The 14,742-nt window shown below is 43.3% G+C and overlaps 2 protein-coding genes and 1 long non-coding RNA gene across 8 annotated transcripts in view; 2 read left to right on the forward strand and 1 right to left on the reverse strand.

Annotated features, from left to right (window-relative positions):
- The first annotated feature begins 4,848 nt into the window (after positions 1 to 4,848).
- LOC119770257 lies at positions 4,849 to 14,057 on the forward strand. Its single transcript, XR_005278736.1, has 2 exons — positions 4,849 to 6,312; positions 13,513 to 14,057. It is a non-coding gene; the product is annotated as an uncharacterized LOC119770257 (long non-coding RNA).
- LOC119770256 lies at positions 6,312 to 13,266 on the forward strand. The gene has a single exon (XM_038264778.1). It carries the CDS (start codon positions 6,727 to 6,729, stop codon positions 13,144 to 13,146), a length of 6,420 nt encoding a protein of 2,139 aa, XP_038120706.1. The 5' UTR covers positions 6,312 to 6,726; the 3' UTR covers positions 13,147 to 13,266.
- The window catches only part of LOC6052250 (homeobox protein 5), a 258,274-nt gene continuing 257,497 nt past the window's right edge, over positions 13,966 to 14,742 (reverse strand). For all 6 annotated transcript variants that reach the window (XM_038264780.1, XM_038264779.1, XM_038264783.1 and 3 more), the window contains one exon: positions 13,966 to 14,417. In XM_038264780.1, coding sequence (XP_038120708.1) covers positions 14,402 to 14,417 — 16 coding nt within the window. In that variant the 3' untranslated portion in view covers positions 13,966 to 14,401. The remainder of the gene's footprint in view (positions 14,418 to 14,742) is intronic.

Here is a 14,742-nt window from a genome sequence, read left to right on the forward strand (position 1 = left end):
GCGGGCGGAGCTGTCAAAGGTATTTGACAAGGGTAAGGGGAGATATTTTTGATTCGGCTTAAAACTGCCAATAAAATTTAAAACATGTTTAAAAAAAATGCAAAGCTGTGCTGAAGAATAGTACGTTTTTGTGCAAAATTGTAATTTTCCGAAAAAATATCAACTTCGAGAACCATTGCAATGTTTTGGAAAGTATGTTTATATGAACAAAATTTATGTATCTCAAGAATCTGCGGATCTCCTCGAAGGGTTTTAAAAGCATGAAGGGCAAATTTTTTATCAACCAAATTTATTTATTGCGGGAATTCGATCAAACCCTTTGGTATTAAGAAAAATGCAAAAAATGGGCTTGAATTGAGATGGACACAAAAAATAGAAAAAAAACAAGTCAGAGTTTAAATATTTCAAGCAGAAACCGAGGCAGAAACATTGACAAATACTTTAGGAATTTTCGATGTACAAAACCGCAAAATTTTTTTTTGTCGTATCTTGCATTTTTTGCAAACTAATAACAGCATATCTAAGGTACTTTTTTATAAAGTCCTATGCGTCATGGGTTTCCCCCAGTCTTTCTCGAACCCGGCCAGAGTCTAAGGCGTGGTCTAGGGACAAAAACCATGAAAAATATTTGCATCGGCCTGATCGAATCACAAAAAAATATTTCTTTTATTTTTAATTGTCGAGCTTAAGCATATCCCCTAAGTGATTTAGAATTGTCAAATCCAAGATGGCGCCAAAATGGCGGTGATGAAATATTGAAAAAAAATGCATTTTATAATTTTTAACCCTCTACAACCCAACCCCGCCTCTAGACGGGCTTCGATTTAAAAAATCGCCAAAAATCCATTTTTCAACCAATTTTTGATCTTCAAAAAGCATTGGAAAGAAGAACTTTTAAAATTTTGGAAAATTTTAGGGTTGGAAGTTTGACTTGTTTTATGTGACTTTGCCAATGTTTTAAAAATGCAATATTTTTGGGGGTCAACTTTGGCTGTGTTTTTTACTAACATTTCCTATATTTTAAGTAAAAAGAAGTATGCAGTAATTTTTGTAGTGCCCCAGCATTTATTTACAATTTAAATGATAATGGTTCCATTTTATAGCAGAAAATGTGAAAAACATGCAAAAAATTGAAAAAGTTACTGTAAAAACATGAAAAAATTAGATAGACGAAATGTAATTATATTAGGTGGTAGAGTAGGCCAAATACTACCAAAAACAAACATAAACTAAACAAGATAAACGCAAATTAAAATACTTAAAATGAAACAAGAAAAACATAAAACAAGAAAAGTAAAGTTTTTCGTAGAACAAAAGTTGCTCAAAATGACCTCCTGAACACGGGAAAAATAAAAAAAATCGAAAAAAAAATTTGGGCAGTAGAGGGTTAAAGCAATCAACCATCCAAATTTGACTAAAATGGGGTCGCTAAAATCGAATGGCTTCGGATAATCGAATCTGGTCTGTATTGCTTTTTTTGAAAATGTTAAAAAAGGTTGGAAAAAATATTGCGAAATTATTTTAAGATTAAAAATTAAATTTGCAATCGAAAATTACTTACATTTCGAAATCGTGCACCGTTTTAGAGTTATATAAAAAAAAATATTGTTCGGCTTCAAAATGTGTATAATTTACACTTGATCATAACTTAACCCACCGGAGGTCGCGTACGTGTACTTTGTGCACAGTTTGTAAGGGCACTTGTAAGTAAGGCGAAAACACGCGACTTCCCGAAGGAAGATAAAGTTGTCAGATCTTCAGTCTTTTGTACGCGGTCTTTTAAATAACTTTTTAAAAATATAAAAATTACCTCTTTTTTCAAAAACCAAACCAGGACTTAAGCCAAAATGATTTTTTAGCATAACTTTTGAAGTACTTTACTTAACTTTATAATTTTTTAATAGGGACTTATGGGACCTTACGATGGATCGAATTTATACAAAACAATTATGCAATTATTTTAATCAACATATCACCACACACAGACATTTGGTCAGAATTTTATTTTGATTTTGTATACGTGAAGGTGGGTCTAGGAGGTCAAATTTAGAAGTTTAGGAAATCAAAAATCATGTTCTCAATTTGCAATCTAAGTAGGCGTCTTTGGAAGTCAAAACAACTCTGGTGAAAATTTTACCGACATCGGTAGTGATTTCCGAAAATCTTAAAAATATCTAGGTTATGGATTTAGCCCAAAGTTTAATAATACATAGTTCGATGAAAAAAAAAAATACACTAAACCCACGATGGATAGACACCAACTGTTGTCAAACGAACGGGATCACTTTTTAGTTTGACACCCCCCTTTTACACGGAGTTCACACACACTACAAAACGTTTGCTTTGATAGAGTGCGTGAGCGCCGTGTAAAAAGTGACCAACCTCCGAAGGGTGAATTGTATAACAAATGAGGTAATTTTTGAGATTTCTATTTTTAAAACTTGTTTTTTGTTGGGTTTTGCAGGAACATTTGTGGCCCTTACCTCTATGTCTCAAAAGATGTATGTTTCTTCCATCATAAATTAAAAAAAAAAATCGTGCGTCTAAAAATCCGAGTTTTGAATATTTATTTAAAAGAGGATTTTTTTTTCAATTGTAACACTTTTTTTTTCTTGAAGGTCGAAATGGTGAAAATTGATCAGAAAATGCCAGTTTCCCATAATTTCGCTGCCTGCCAGCGGGTGTTGGATTGAACCACACACACATTATGGGTAAGCGCTTTGCTACCTTCCAAAAAGTTATAGAGGCCGCTATTCTGAACATTTTTCTCCTGGCAGAACTTTCAACAGTAGTTTTTGGATAAAGAAAAAAAAAATGTTGTGGAGAGCCCCTAAACACTAAAAGGTTGAAGACAGACTTGTGATATATTTTTGACATTTTGTTGGCAAGGAGGAGGAGGATAAATTTTCGGCACACAATCATCGCAACCCCACCGTCATAAATTTATCATTTGTTTTATTTGTCATTATTTTTCTTCTGTTTTCTTTCCTTCTCAGTTTGTGTTTTCAAATTATTGATTTTAATTTCCTTTTTTTTCTTTCTTTCATCAATATAATATATGCATGACGCACTTAAACGCTATGTGTTTTTTCCTCTTTCTTCTTTTTTTTTATAACCTTTTTCCACTATTTTTGTTGAAGTTGTTTTTTTTACTGCCTTTCTGTCAGGTTATTTTTCAATCCTGTTGCTTTTGTTGTTGTTGTTGCTAGAAAGTAATAGTTACGTCCAAAAGTGTTCTCTCGTCTGGGGGAAAGTCCTGCGTCCGAGTTTCTGTGTATGTTTGTGTCAAGCGGAAAGAGGGACTTTTCGCGGTTGTATTTTTTCCAAATTGAGTTTGTTGAAAAACTGATCTAATTTTTTTTGGTTGCAATTATTAGGAGTACACACGGCCTTTGTTTTCTATACATATTTTTGTTTAAACTGTTCAAATTTACGTTTGTGGCTTATGCGTGTTTTTGCTTTCGTTTAATGTGTGTGTTTTTTTAATGTTTATTTTGACTTGTTTCTTCCCCCACATTTTTTGTTTGTTTGCTTGTTTTCTGCTATATGATTAGATGATCACGGTAATTTTGAAAACGTCACTAATTGAATGTTTGTGTTGTAAGAGTGTATTTTACTTTTTACAAAATAGTTCCAGCTTATTTATAGTGTGTGTGTGTGTGTCTGTGTTTGTTTCACTTCAGCGTAGTTTTCGCCACTTTCGTCCAATTAAATGTTTATTTTCTTGTATTTTTTTACTTTCCTACACGATAATACAACGAAAAAGCGGAACAGTCGACTTTAATGATTTTTTTTTCTGCTTTTACTTACTAGCATTTTTGTTGTTGTTTATAAACGTTGCTCTTTCCACGACAATTGCCACTGATTTAGAATTTCTTCAATACGATTTACTTTCAGCTTTATTTCTTCTTCTTTAACTTCGATGAGTCGAACGCACCAAACGCTCCACGTGGTGGCGACGTCGCTATTGTAATGTATTTTTTTGTTTTGCTAATGCGTGTGAAATGTGACGCATCTTCAAATTGGCAAACCGTAGTATTGAGACGAAAAAAATACAGAACAACGGTATTTGCTATTCTAAGCTTACAGATTGTATGAATCGATTTTATTTTCTTGCTACGGAAAATGAAAAAAATAATTAAAGGGAAAACGTCCTTGATTTTTTTTCCTCTCTTAACTACACTTTACAGATAAAGTAACGTAAAACTTACAACGAAAGTAATAGATGAACGAAAACGAAAAATTAAAAGTAATTTGTATTGTGTTGATTTCTCTCTTATCGTTCTCTCAAATCGCATTAACCTTTACAACTAGTGCAAAAAGAAAGAAATAAAAACGGGAACAAAACTAGTTACTTTCGCGTCCTGGAAAACGATTCGCCGAAAAATCTCGATTTTTCGCTTTATCTCACTAAAATATACACAAAAAACGCCTTCTTCATTCAAGTTTTGTTCGTCCCCGCTTGCATCGCATTGTTTTTGTTTACGTTGTTATTTTCGCCCTATTTTGATTTCCAACTGCTCCCAATCAAGAATGGTTCGATTAGTGTAATTGCTTATTTTTGTTGTGTGTGTGTCGTCACTTCGTTTTCTCACACTGCGCGCTGCTCTTTTTTCGCTTGTTTAAATGTTTTATTGTGTTTAATGATTCCACTATAATTTTACTTGTTTTTATAGTATGAGAGTGTGTGACTGTTTTCTTTTTTATCTGTACGTTTAATTTGTTTTTATCAATTTAAAAAAATATGTCCATCCAATTAATTCTCTCAAATTGTTCTCTCGATTTGTTCTATTTGCTTGCATTATTTTGCATGTTTTTTGTTTAGTGGTTAGCAATGTAGTAATGTTTCCACAAGATATGTACAAATACAGAGCTTTCCATGTTCCAACCTATTTTCTCTTTTCAGAGTTTTTCCCCCCAAAGAAGTGTGTGAGGAGTTAGGCTTTTTTTGCCGCAAACATCGAACGCTTGAAATTTGGCAACCATGCCAGCCGCTGGAGGTTGACCGATTTGCGTGTCAAAAAGGTGTTTTCTTCTTCTTCGCCTTCTTTTATTATGTTTTTTTTTCTTGTGATAATACAAGATACCGTTGTGTTTGGAGGTGTGATATCTGCGTGAGTGCTGTTGCTTTTAATTTTTGCTCCAAACAATCATTTTCGGTAGCATTTTCGGCGGCGTTATGCTTTTGTTGGTTAATATCTGTTTATGTTTCAAGAGAAATAACAACCAAGATTAACATTTACCAGAGCATCTCTATCTGTAATTGTTAGTTTAGCAATAATTTATTATGAGTTTTAATTTGGCAACGTTTGATTGAAGTCTTTTCTTACCGACGAGATGATGAAAATCTGTTCAAAATTCTCAAAAGAACATCCATGAGAATATCATTTTCCCATGAATTTCACTTTCATTAATCGTCAGCCAAAATTTACGTCAATATGTATTGGTGAGATCGAACCATAGAGCTATCTAAATGTAACCTCACTTTTTTTCGTGTACGTACACGCAAACATGCGCACGTAGATAACTCTATTGAGTCTACATTTTATCTCACGCGAGAGAGAGCTCTTTCGATTTTCTCTCTCAGTGAATCTCTTTAATGAAGACTCTTCTAACGATGGTGCGTGCACAAGGTATATTGACATATGTAAGGCAGGGAATTTCAGAAAAGTGAAAATTTGACAATTTTGTGGATTGAAAAACGCTTTAAGAAGCATTATTTTTTTTTTGAAAAAACAAATCCGCTCAAAAAGTGGTTTTGATCCAGGTTGGCCACAGAAAAGAAAATCTGTCTTAATTTGTCTGGAATATAAATATAAAATCCCCTTTTTGGGAAAACTACTTTTTGACAGCTGGAAAACCTGCCTCAATCAAAATAAACAATACCTCCGCCATTTTCGAAAATTAACAACAAACTTAGGCAACTTCTGACATTTCATCTTGTGATCGTGAGAATAAATTTTGTCTCGCGCGAGAGGGAAGAGAAAAACTGGTCTCTTCGATTTTCTTTCACAGTGAGTGCTCAACGAGTCTCTATCAAGCGGGTGCTACACTTATTGTCAACTACAAACAAATAAGCCTAAAATGCATTGTGTCTAGACGTCAAAATATCTAGAGTGACATTTAAAAAGGGCGTGCTATCGAATTGTGTAAGATGAAGATTTAAAATAATTTAAATTCAAATTGGCGTAAAACATAATTTGACGTTCCATCTGTGTATGTATTGGTGAGATCGATTTTTCTCGAAAATCTCGAAACTATTTTTTTCACCATATCTCACAAAAGATAGAAGAGGTGCTCGTTCTCTTTTGGGTTTTGTTGGCACCGCCGTTGGACAACACCGCTAAACGCACCGTGCCGACTCCGGCCGCTGCGCCGCCTGTCAACCTGACGTTGTCAGCCGACTGCGGAAGTACGATTGACAAGAAGACCGCGTCGTCACATTAACTCACATTTTGCAGTTTACGAAGCGAAGAACAGTTATTCTAGTTTGCAAGAAGATTAAAATTGGATTTCTTCACATTTTTGAGCAGGGGCTAAATATATCGATTTGTTTGATTTCGGATACGTGAGTTAAAAAGGGCGCAAAAATGTATTTTGAAGCTAATTGTTTATTCTAACACGCAGGTTGAATTAAATAGCAGGTGGAAAATTGTATTGTTCGATCAACCCAGTATCGAAGAAAACTAATTGATGTAAGTTGGTAGATTATATGGCTTAGATTCGATGAATTATTTCTCTCTAAATAAACTTACAGTTTTGAGCTGTACGTACACACGCAGCTGCAAGAAGTTTTCATTTGGTGATCGGAACAATTTTCAAAAATCAATTACGATGAGCGCACCCGGGAAACATAACCTCACCGGTTACGAGTGTGCTCTGTGCGAAGAACCCCCCAACGAGGAAAGCCAGATGGTATTCTGCGAGAAATGCCAGGGCTTTTTCCATCTCCAATGCGCCGGGGTCACCGAAGCCAACAAGGACCTGTCATTCACTTGCAAGAAGTGCACTGGCCTGGGTGATACGGTCGACCAAACCGGCGACGAAGATGACGGAGCAACCGTCGTGGACGGCTCCAAGAAAGTGGACGAAACCCTGCCAGGCAAGCCCAACCCATCGGTCATCAATAAGCCGGATGGGTCAACAGAGCAGGAGGACGCGGAGCTGCAGCATCGGCTCGAAATGCAGCAACTCCAGGAAGCTTTTCAAAATCAACTCCGTCGAGAGCAGGAAAAGCGATTGATGATTCTTCGTCTGGAGCGGCAGATGCTGGAGCAAAAGGCGGCGCTGGATGCCGATTTGAACCAGCGGAGAAATGAACTCTACGTGGAATTCAGGCACGTAGTCAACGGGTCGCAAGAAGAAGAAGGTGCTGTAGGCGGAGGAATTGTGCCTTTCAACGACTATCGTGGAGCGTTCCCGAAGTATTCTACCCCTATCAAACATCCCGACGTGAAAACTGGCAAGTCAGCAGAGAACTCGTTTTCCAGACCACCGGGGCCGAATCCACAGAATCAATTCCAGTGGCCAGCACCACCGCTACCGGCGCCGTCTCCGCGGCTGACTCCGAACCCAGCGGCGGCTCAGAACCCAGCGCCGGCCCCGAATCCAGTGCCGGTTCCGAATCCAGCGCCGGTTCCGAATCCAGCGCCGGTTCCAAATCCAGCGCCAGCTCCGAATCCAGCGCCGGCCCCGAATCCAGCACCGGCTCCGAACCCAGCGCCAGCCCCGAATCCAGCGCCGGTTCCAAATCCAGCGCCGGCCCCGAATCCAGCTCCGGCTCCGAACCCAGCGCCGGTCCCGAATCCAGCGCCGGTTCCAAATCCAGCGCCGGCTCCGAATCCAGTGCCGGCTCCGAATCCAGCACCGGCCCCGAATCCAGCGCCGGCTCCGAACCCAGCGCCGGCCCCGAATCCAGCGCCGGCCCCGAATCCAGCTCCAGCCCCGAACCCAGAGCCGGCCCCGAATCCAGCGCCGGTTCCAAATCCAGCGCCGGATTTCTACGACGTGCCCGAACTGACTAGAGCGCAGATTGCTGCACGAAAAGGACCATTTGCGAACCTACCAGTGTTCACGGGGCGGCCAGAGGACTGGCCCATGTTTATCAGCAGCTTTAACAACGGCAACCGAGCCTGTAACTGGACCAACCTCGAGAATCTCGGTAGACTTCAGACAAGCATCCAAGGACGAGCGCTGGAACGAGTGCAGACCAGTCTGCTGTACCCGGAATCTGTCCCGAGGGTAATCGAGACGCTCAGACTGCTCTATGGCAGGCCGGAACAACTACTCCACTGTCTCATGCAAAAGGCTCGGAAGGCGGAGTCCCCACGAGCAGATCGCCTCTCCACTTTCATTAATTTTGGCGTAGTCGTGCAACAACTGTGCGACCATCTGGTGGCCTCGGGACTGGTGGATCACCTAGTTAACCCAATGCTTATCGCGGAACTGGTGGAAAAGTTACCCGATCCAACCAAGGTTGAGTGGGTTCGGTACAAGCGTCAGTTCGCTGCGGTGAACTTAAGCACGTTTGCAGACTTTCTCTCGGAAAGAGTGTCCGAAGCGACGGAGGCCACAGCCTACTTCGAACCGCAGGAGGAACGACGCCCAAACCGAGACCGCCATGAAAGGAAGCTGAAAGGTAGAGACGAGGGATTCTTAAACACACACGTAGACGCCGAGCAGCTGTCGAAGCAGAGCAGGGGTGATGATTATGGAGGTCGCAGACCATGCCGCGCTTGCAATCGAACCGATCACCGCATTCGGTTCTGCGATGATTTCCTTAAGCTGGCTTGGGAAGCTCGAATGAATATTGCCGAGGAGTGGAATTTATGTCTGCTGTGTCTCAATGAACACGGGCAAACGCGTTGCCGTTTCAAAGGGCACTGCAATGTTGGAAGTTGCAAAGAACGTCACCACCCCCTGCTACATCCTTCGGGTCCGGCGGCACCGCTTTCGACGGACTGTCACGTGCACAGTTCGGAGCAACACCCCGTAATCTTTCGTGTGGTCCCGATCAAGATCTACCACGATGGTCGCTCGTTTGATGTCGTCGCCTTTCTTGACGAAGGTTCGTCTTTCTCTTTGATGGACAGCAGCGTTGCGGATCAAATGAAGCTAAAAGGAACCAGGAAGCCGATACTCGTCAAGTGGACAGCTGGTATGAGTCGGATGGAACGAGATTCAAGGTCGGTGGATGTGACGGTTTCCGCGGCGGATTCTCAAAACCGATTTCTGCTGCGCAACGTGCACACGGTACAACACCTGCAGCTTCCAGAGCAAAAGGTGCAGTATTCGGAAGTGGCAGCTCGCTTCAAACATCTACGTGGTCTCCCCCTGGCCGACTTCGCAAATGGTTCACCGCAGATTCTGATCGGCCTCAAGCATCTACACGTGTACGCTCCACTCGAGTCGCGCATTGGAAATCCTGGAGAGCCAATAGCTGTTCGGACTCAACTCGGTTGGACAATCTACGGCCCTCAAGCTGGTGACGATGTAGTGTCTGGGTATACCGGCCATCACGCTGCCGGTAATCTGTCGGACCATGACCTACAAGAACTACTTCGTAGACATTTCACCTTAGAAGACTCCGGACTGGCCATCTCTGTGCTTCCCGAATCAACAGAGGACGGCAGAGCGCGAGAACTGTTGGAGAAGACTACAATCCGAGTCGGCGATCGCTTCCAAACGGGGCTCCTTTGGCGCAACGACTACCCGCAGCTACCGGACAGTTTTCCGATGGCGCTAAAGCGCATGCAAGCGCTGGAACGGAAGTTGGCGAAGGATCCGGCTTTGCAGAAGAACGTGGATGATCAAATCGTCGAATACCAGCGGAAAGGCTACGCCCACGTCGCTACACCCAACGAGCTGAACCAAGCTGAGCCGGGCAAGATCTGGTACCTACCCTTGAACGTCGTTAAGCACCCAAAAAAGCCGGAAAAGGTCCGACTTGTCTGGGACGCCGCAGCGTCCGTCCGAGGGAAGTCACTGAACACAGAGTTGCTCAAAGGACCAGACCTTTTGACAAGTCTGCCTACCGTGTTGAGTCGCTTTCGAGAACGCCCCATCGCTTTCGGCGGCGATATTGCCGAAATGTACCATCAGCTGCAGATTCAACCGAGTGACAAATCCGCCCAGAGGTTCCTGTACCGGTCCAATGGATCCAGCCAGCCGGTGATCTTCGTGATGGATGTCGCCACCTTTGGTGCGGCATGCTCACCCTGCTCCGCTCAGTACATCAAAAACAGGAATGCGGAAGAGTACTCCGAGCAGTATCCGGACGCTGTTGAGGCAATCGTTGGAAGTCATTACGTCGATGACTATTTGGACTCGACGTTCACCGTTGGAGAGGCCATCAAGCGAGCTACCGAGGTCGCGTTCATCCACTCCAAAGCTGGGTTTCAACTACGCAAGTGGGTGTCAAACAGCCCAGAGTTCCTGCAGCATTTTGGAGTTCAAGTCGAAAGCCAGCTGGTAACCGTCGGCGGCGACAAGAGCAGCGGTATGCAGCGAGTCCTGGGCATGTCCTGGAACACGATCGACGACGTTTTCGTGTTTGTCACGAACCTGCGCGATGATCTTCAGCCGTACCTAACTGAGGGAAAACTGCCGACCAAGCGGATCCTGTTAAGTATCGTCATGAGCTTCTTCGATCCCCTCGGCTTGTGGGCGCTATTTACTATTTTCGGCAAAATCATAATCCAGGACCTGTGGAGAAATGGGTGCCCGTGGGATCAAGTCTTGGACGAGACCTCGGCAGCAAAGTGGTACAAATGGATAGCGCTTCTACCTCGCGTGCAAGCCATGACCGTCCCTCGCTGCTACTTCCTCGGAGTTAAACTGTCGGACTACGTAAACCTTGAACTCCACGTGTTCACTGACGCAAGCGAGGAGGCCTACGGGGCCGTCGCGTACTTTCGAATTTGGGTGTACGGAAAGCCGAGAGTGTCGCTGGTGACCGGAAAAGCGAAGGTAGCCCCGCTACAGTACATGTCTATTCCTCGCCTCGAACTGCAAGCCGGAACACTAGGGGCTCGGATGGCGGCGGCGATTAAGGCGAATCACACCCTCCCCATTAAGCGAACCGTTATGCACACCGATTCCGCGACGCTGTTGTCGTGGATCCGGTCAGACCACAAGAAGTACAAACAGTTTGTAGCCCATCGAATCGGAGAAATCCTCAGCCACACCGACGTGGACGACTGGCAGTTCGTAGCGACCAAGTTCAACATCGCTGATGTGCTGACCAAATGGGGAAAACACGGACCACCACTGGACGGCGACAGCGAATGGCTTGGTCCGGAAGAGCTGTTCATACCAGAAGAAGACCTGATCCTGCGGGAGCTGCCGGCGCCCAACGTCCGAGAAGAACTGCGAGCTTTCCACCTCTTTCACGAGATCGAATTCGCCTCGTGCCTCATCGACCCTACTCACTTCTCACGATGGAAGATCATGGTAAGAACCGTCGCCTGCGTGTTTCGGTTCATCACCAATCTGCGCCGGAAGCAGAAAAAGCAGCCAATTCAGACACTACAAGCCACATTCAACCTGGAACGGTCCGTGATGCGGACCGAATCGCTGGTGAAAGTCCCTCTTACCCGCGACGAATATCAACGAGCAGAGAACCACCTGTGGCAAGCTGCACAACAAGAAGGTTTTCCGGACGAGAAGAAGATTCTGCTTAAGAACCGGGAACTGGAACAGCAGAAGTGGCACTCCATCGAACGTTCCAGCCCACTACACCGGTTGGCACCTTTCCTGGACGAGTATGGAGTCATCCGGATGGAAGGACGTTCGGCCCACGCCGAATTCTTACCCTTTGAACAGCGGTTCCCCATCGTGCTGCCGAAAGGACATGTCATCACCAATAAGCTTCTTGATCTCTACCACCAGAAGTTCGGCCATGCAAATCGAGAGACGGTGGTAAACGAACTGCGCCAACGGTTCTACGTCCAGAACATCAGAGCTGCAGTCCTGAAGGTGATGCAGACCTGCACGTGGTGCAACAACAACAAGTGTCAACCAGCAGTTCCCAGGATGGCCCCTCTTCCGGTGCAGCGCCTCACACCCCAATTGCGTCCATTCAGCTACGTAGGTATCGATTATTTCGGTCCCGTAATCGTCACCATCGGCAGACGCACCGAAAAGAGGTGGATATGTCTGTTTACGTGCCTTGTAACTCGAGCAATCCATATGGAAGTCGCCCACAGCTTGAGCAGCGCGTCGTGTATGATGGCGATCAGGCGTTTCATCAGCCGGAGAGGTGCACCACTGGAGATCTTCTCCGATAATGGCACTAACTTTCAAGCCGCCAGTAAGGAACTGGTCCAGAAGGTCAAGTGCATCGAACTGGAATGTGCGGACATTTTCACAGACGCGAGGACTCGCTGGAACTTCAATCCTCCGGCGGCGCCGCACTTTGGTGGAGTTTGGGAGCGGCTAGTACGATCGGCGAAGGACGCACTCAAGGCTCTACACGACGGAAAGAAGCTGACGGACGAGATTCTTCACACCGTGCTGGCTGAAGCTGAGGACATGGTGAACTCACGGCCCCTCACCTATATCCCGCAAGAATCTGCTGAAGACGAAGCAATAACGCCCAACCACTTCATCCGCGGTCTTCCTGCTGGGGAGCGAGAAGAAGCCAACGTTCCGGCGAGCTCAGCAGAAGCACTGCGCGACAACTATAAGCGGTCTCAACAGCTCGCGGATATGTTGTGGCAGAGATGGCTGAAAGAGTACGTGCCCACCGTCAACCAGCGGACCAAATGGTGTGCAGAACAAAAACCGATCGAAGAAGGAGAGCTGGTTTACTTGGTCGACGGAAACAACCGCAGAACCTGGATTCGGGGTATCGTCGAGAAGGTCATCCGAGGAGTCGACGGGAGAGTACGTCAGGCAATGGTGAGAACTTCGAAAGGCGTTTATCGGCGTCCCATCGCAAAGCTAGCGATACTGGAGTGTAGGAGTAAATCTGACCAGAACCCTGGTCCTGGACCAGAGTTACGGGAGGGGGAGTTGTTGGCACCGCCGTTGGACAACACCGCTAAACGCACCGTGCCGACTCCGGCCGCTGCGCCGCCTGTCAACCTGACGTTGTCAGCCGACTGCGGAAGTACGATTGACAAGAAGACCGCGTCGTCACATTAACTCACATTTTGCAGTTTACGAAGCGAAGAACAGTTATTCTAGTTTGCAAGAAGATTAAAATTGGATTTCTTCACATTTTTGAGCAGGGGCTAAATATATCGATTTGTTTGATTTCGGATACGTGAGTTAAAAGGGCGCAAAATGTATTTTGAAGCTAATTGTTTATTCTAACACGCAGGTTGAATTAAATAGCAGGTGGAAAATTGTATTGTTCGATCAACCCAGTATCGAAGAAAACTAATTGATGTAAGTTGGTAGATTATATGGCTTAGATTCGATGAATTATTTCTCTCTAAATAAACTTACAGTTTTGAGCTGTACGTACACACGCAGCTGCAAGAAGTTTTCATTTGGTGATCGGAACAGGTTTTGCTCTTGGTTTGCTACACCCTCAGTAAACGTAAAACTTATACAAATGAGAACAATTGCTCAGCGAAACTTATTGGAATTTTCAAAATGTTTCTTTTCATGAAAAGAACTTTTTTAAATAACTCTTTTAAAATTTTCATTTGTTTCAATCTGAAAAAAAAAATCATAAAATTTCCCCCATTTCAGATAACCAACCGATCCCACGAGCACTCGCTGCCGCCACCAAGAAAAATGCTACCGCCGATTCGTGTGTTTTTGCTCCGTACTAATTTCTTCCACAAAGCCACTAACCGCTAAATCTCACCACGTTTCTTATGTTTTGTGTTTTCATTATCATTTTTTGTTATGTTTGCTCGGTAACATTCTAATAACGTCAACATTATCACAGTATTATTATTTTTTCCTTTAATATTTTTTTTGTTAGGTTTCCTTTAATTTCTTACTGAAACATTTTTTTTGCTGTGTTTTTTTTGTTACTGCTTTAATATTTCTGTTTCTTTTTGCCGTTCCCATCCCCCGATGACCCAGAGCGAGTTCGACTACAAACAAAACTTGTAGGACCTTCTGTTACGGTGCAAACGCCGTACCTTACCTGGGTGACCAGAACCTGGAATCTGCTGCTGCTGCTGCTGCTACCAATCGTCAAAGGGTTAAAAAGTTGCGGCGTGATTCAAAAATTTAAGGTTCCGATTGGGTTGACAGGAAGTTCCGACTTCACCAGGGTTGGCTGCTAATTATTTCAATTTGTGTTACTGTTGCTGCTGCTGCTGATGGTTGGTTGGTTGATTTATATGTACACAATCAAATGGTTGTTGTAGTAGTTCTTAATAAGAAATGTAAAGTAATGAACGGCAAAATGTCTCTGTTTGATCCTGCATTGCAGCTGTCATGGCCTATGAAACCTGTGAAAGAAAAAGTGAAAGAAGATTGTAAGAATTAATGCATAAAAAGTTACGTGATTTAAATTTAAGAATGCGTATGGAAGAGCCATGAATAAAAAAACAAAATCCCGACTTATTTTCAGGGCATTATTTTACAAAATACAGCACAATTAGTAATACTTTGTAGTATTACAAAAAAAAAACATTTTTAAATCATTCAAAATTATTTTAAAAAATTGCAAAAAGACTTACGCAACATAAAAATAAAGCAATCCAAAATATTTCAAACTATTGAAACATTTTTAAACTTGGCATTTCATAGGGATGAAATTGAGTCTGGGGGTGA

This window comes from Culex quinquefasciatus, chromosome 3 (assembly GCF_015732765.1).
Source record: "Culex quinquefasciatus strain JHB chromosome 3, VPISU_Cqui_1.0_pri_paternal, whole genome shotgun sequence".
NCBI classification, from domain to species: domain Eukaryota; kingdom Metazoa; phylum Arthropoda; class Insecta; order Diptera; family Culicidae; genus Culex; species Culex quinquefasciatus.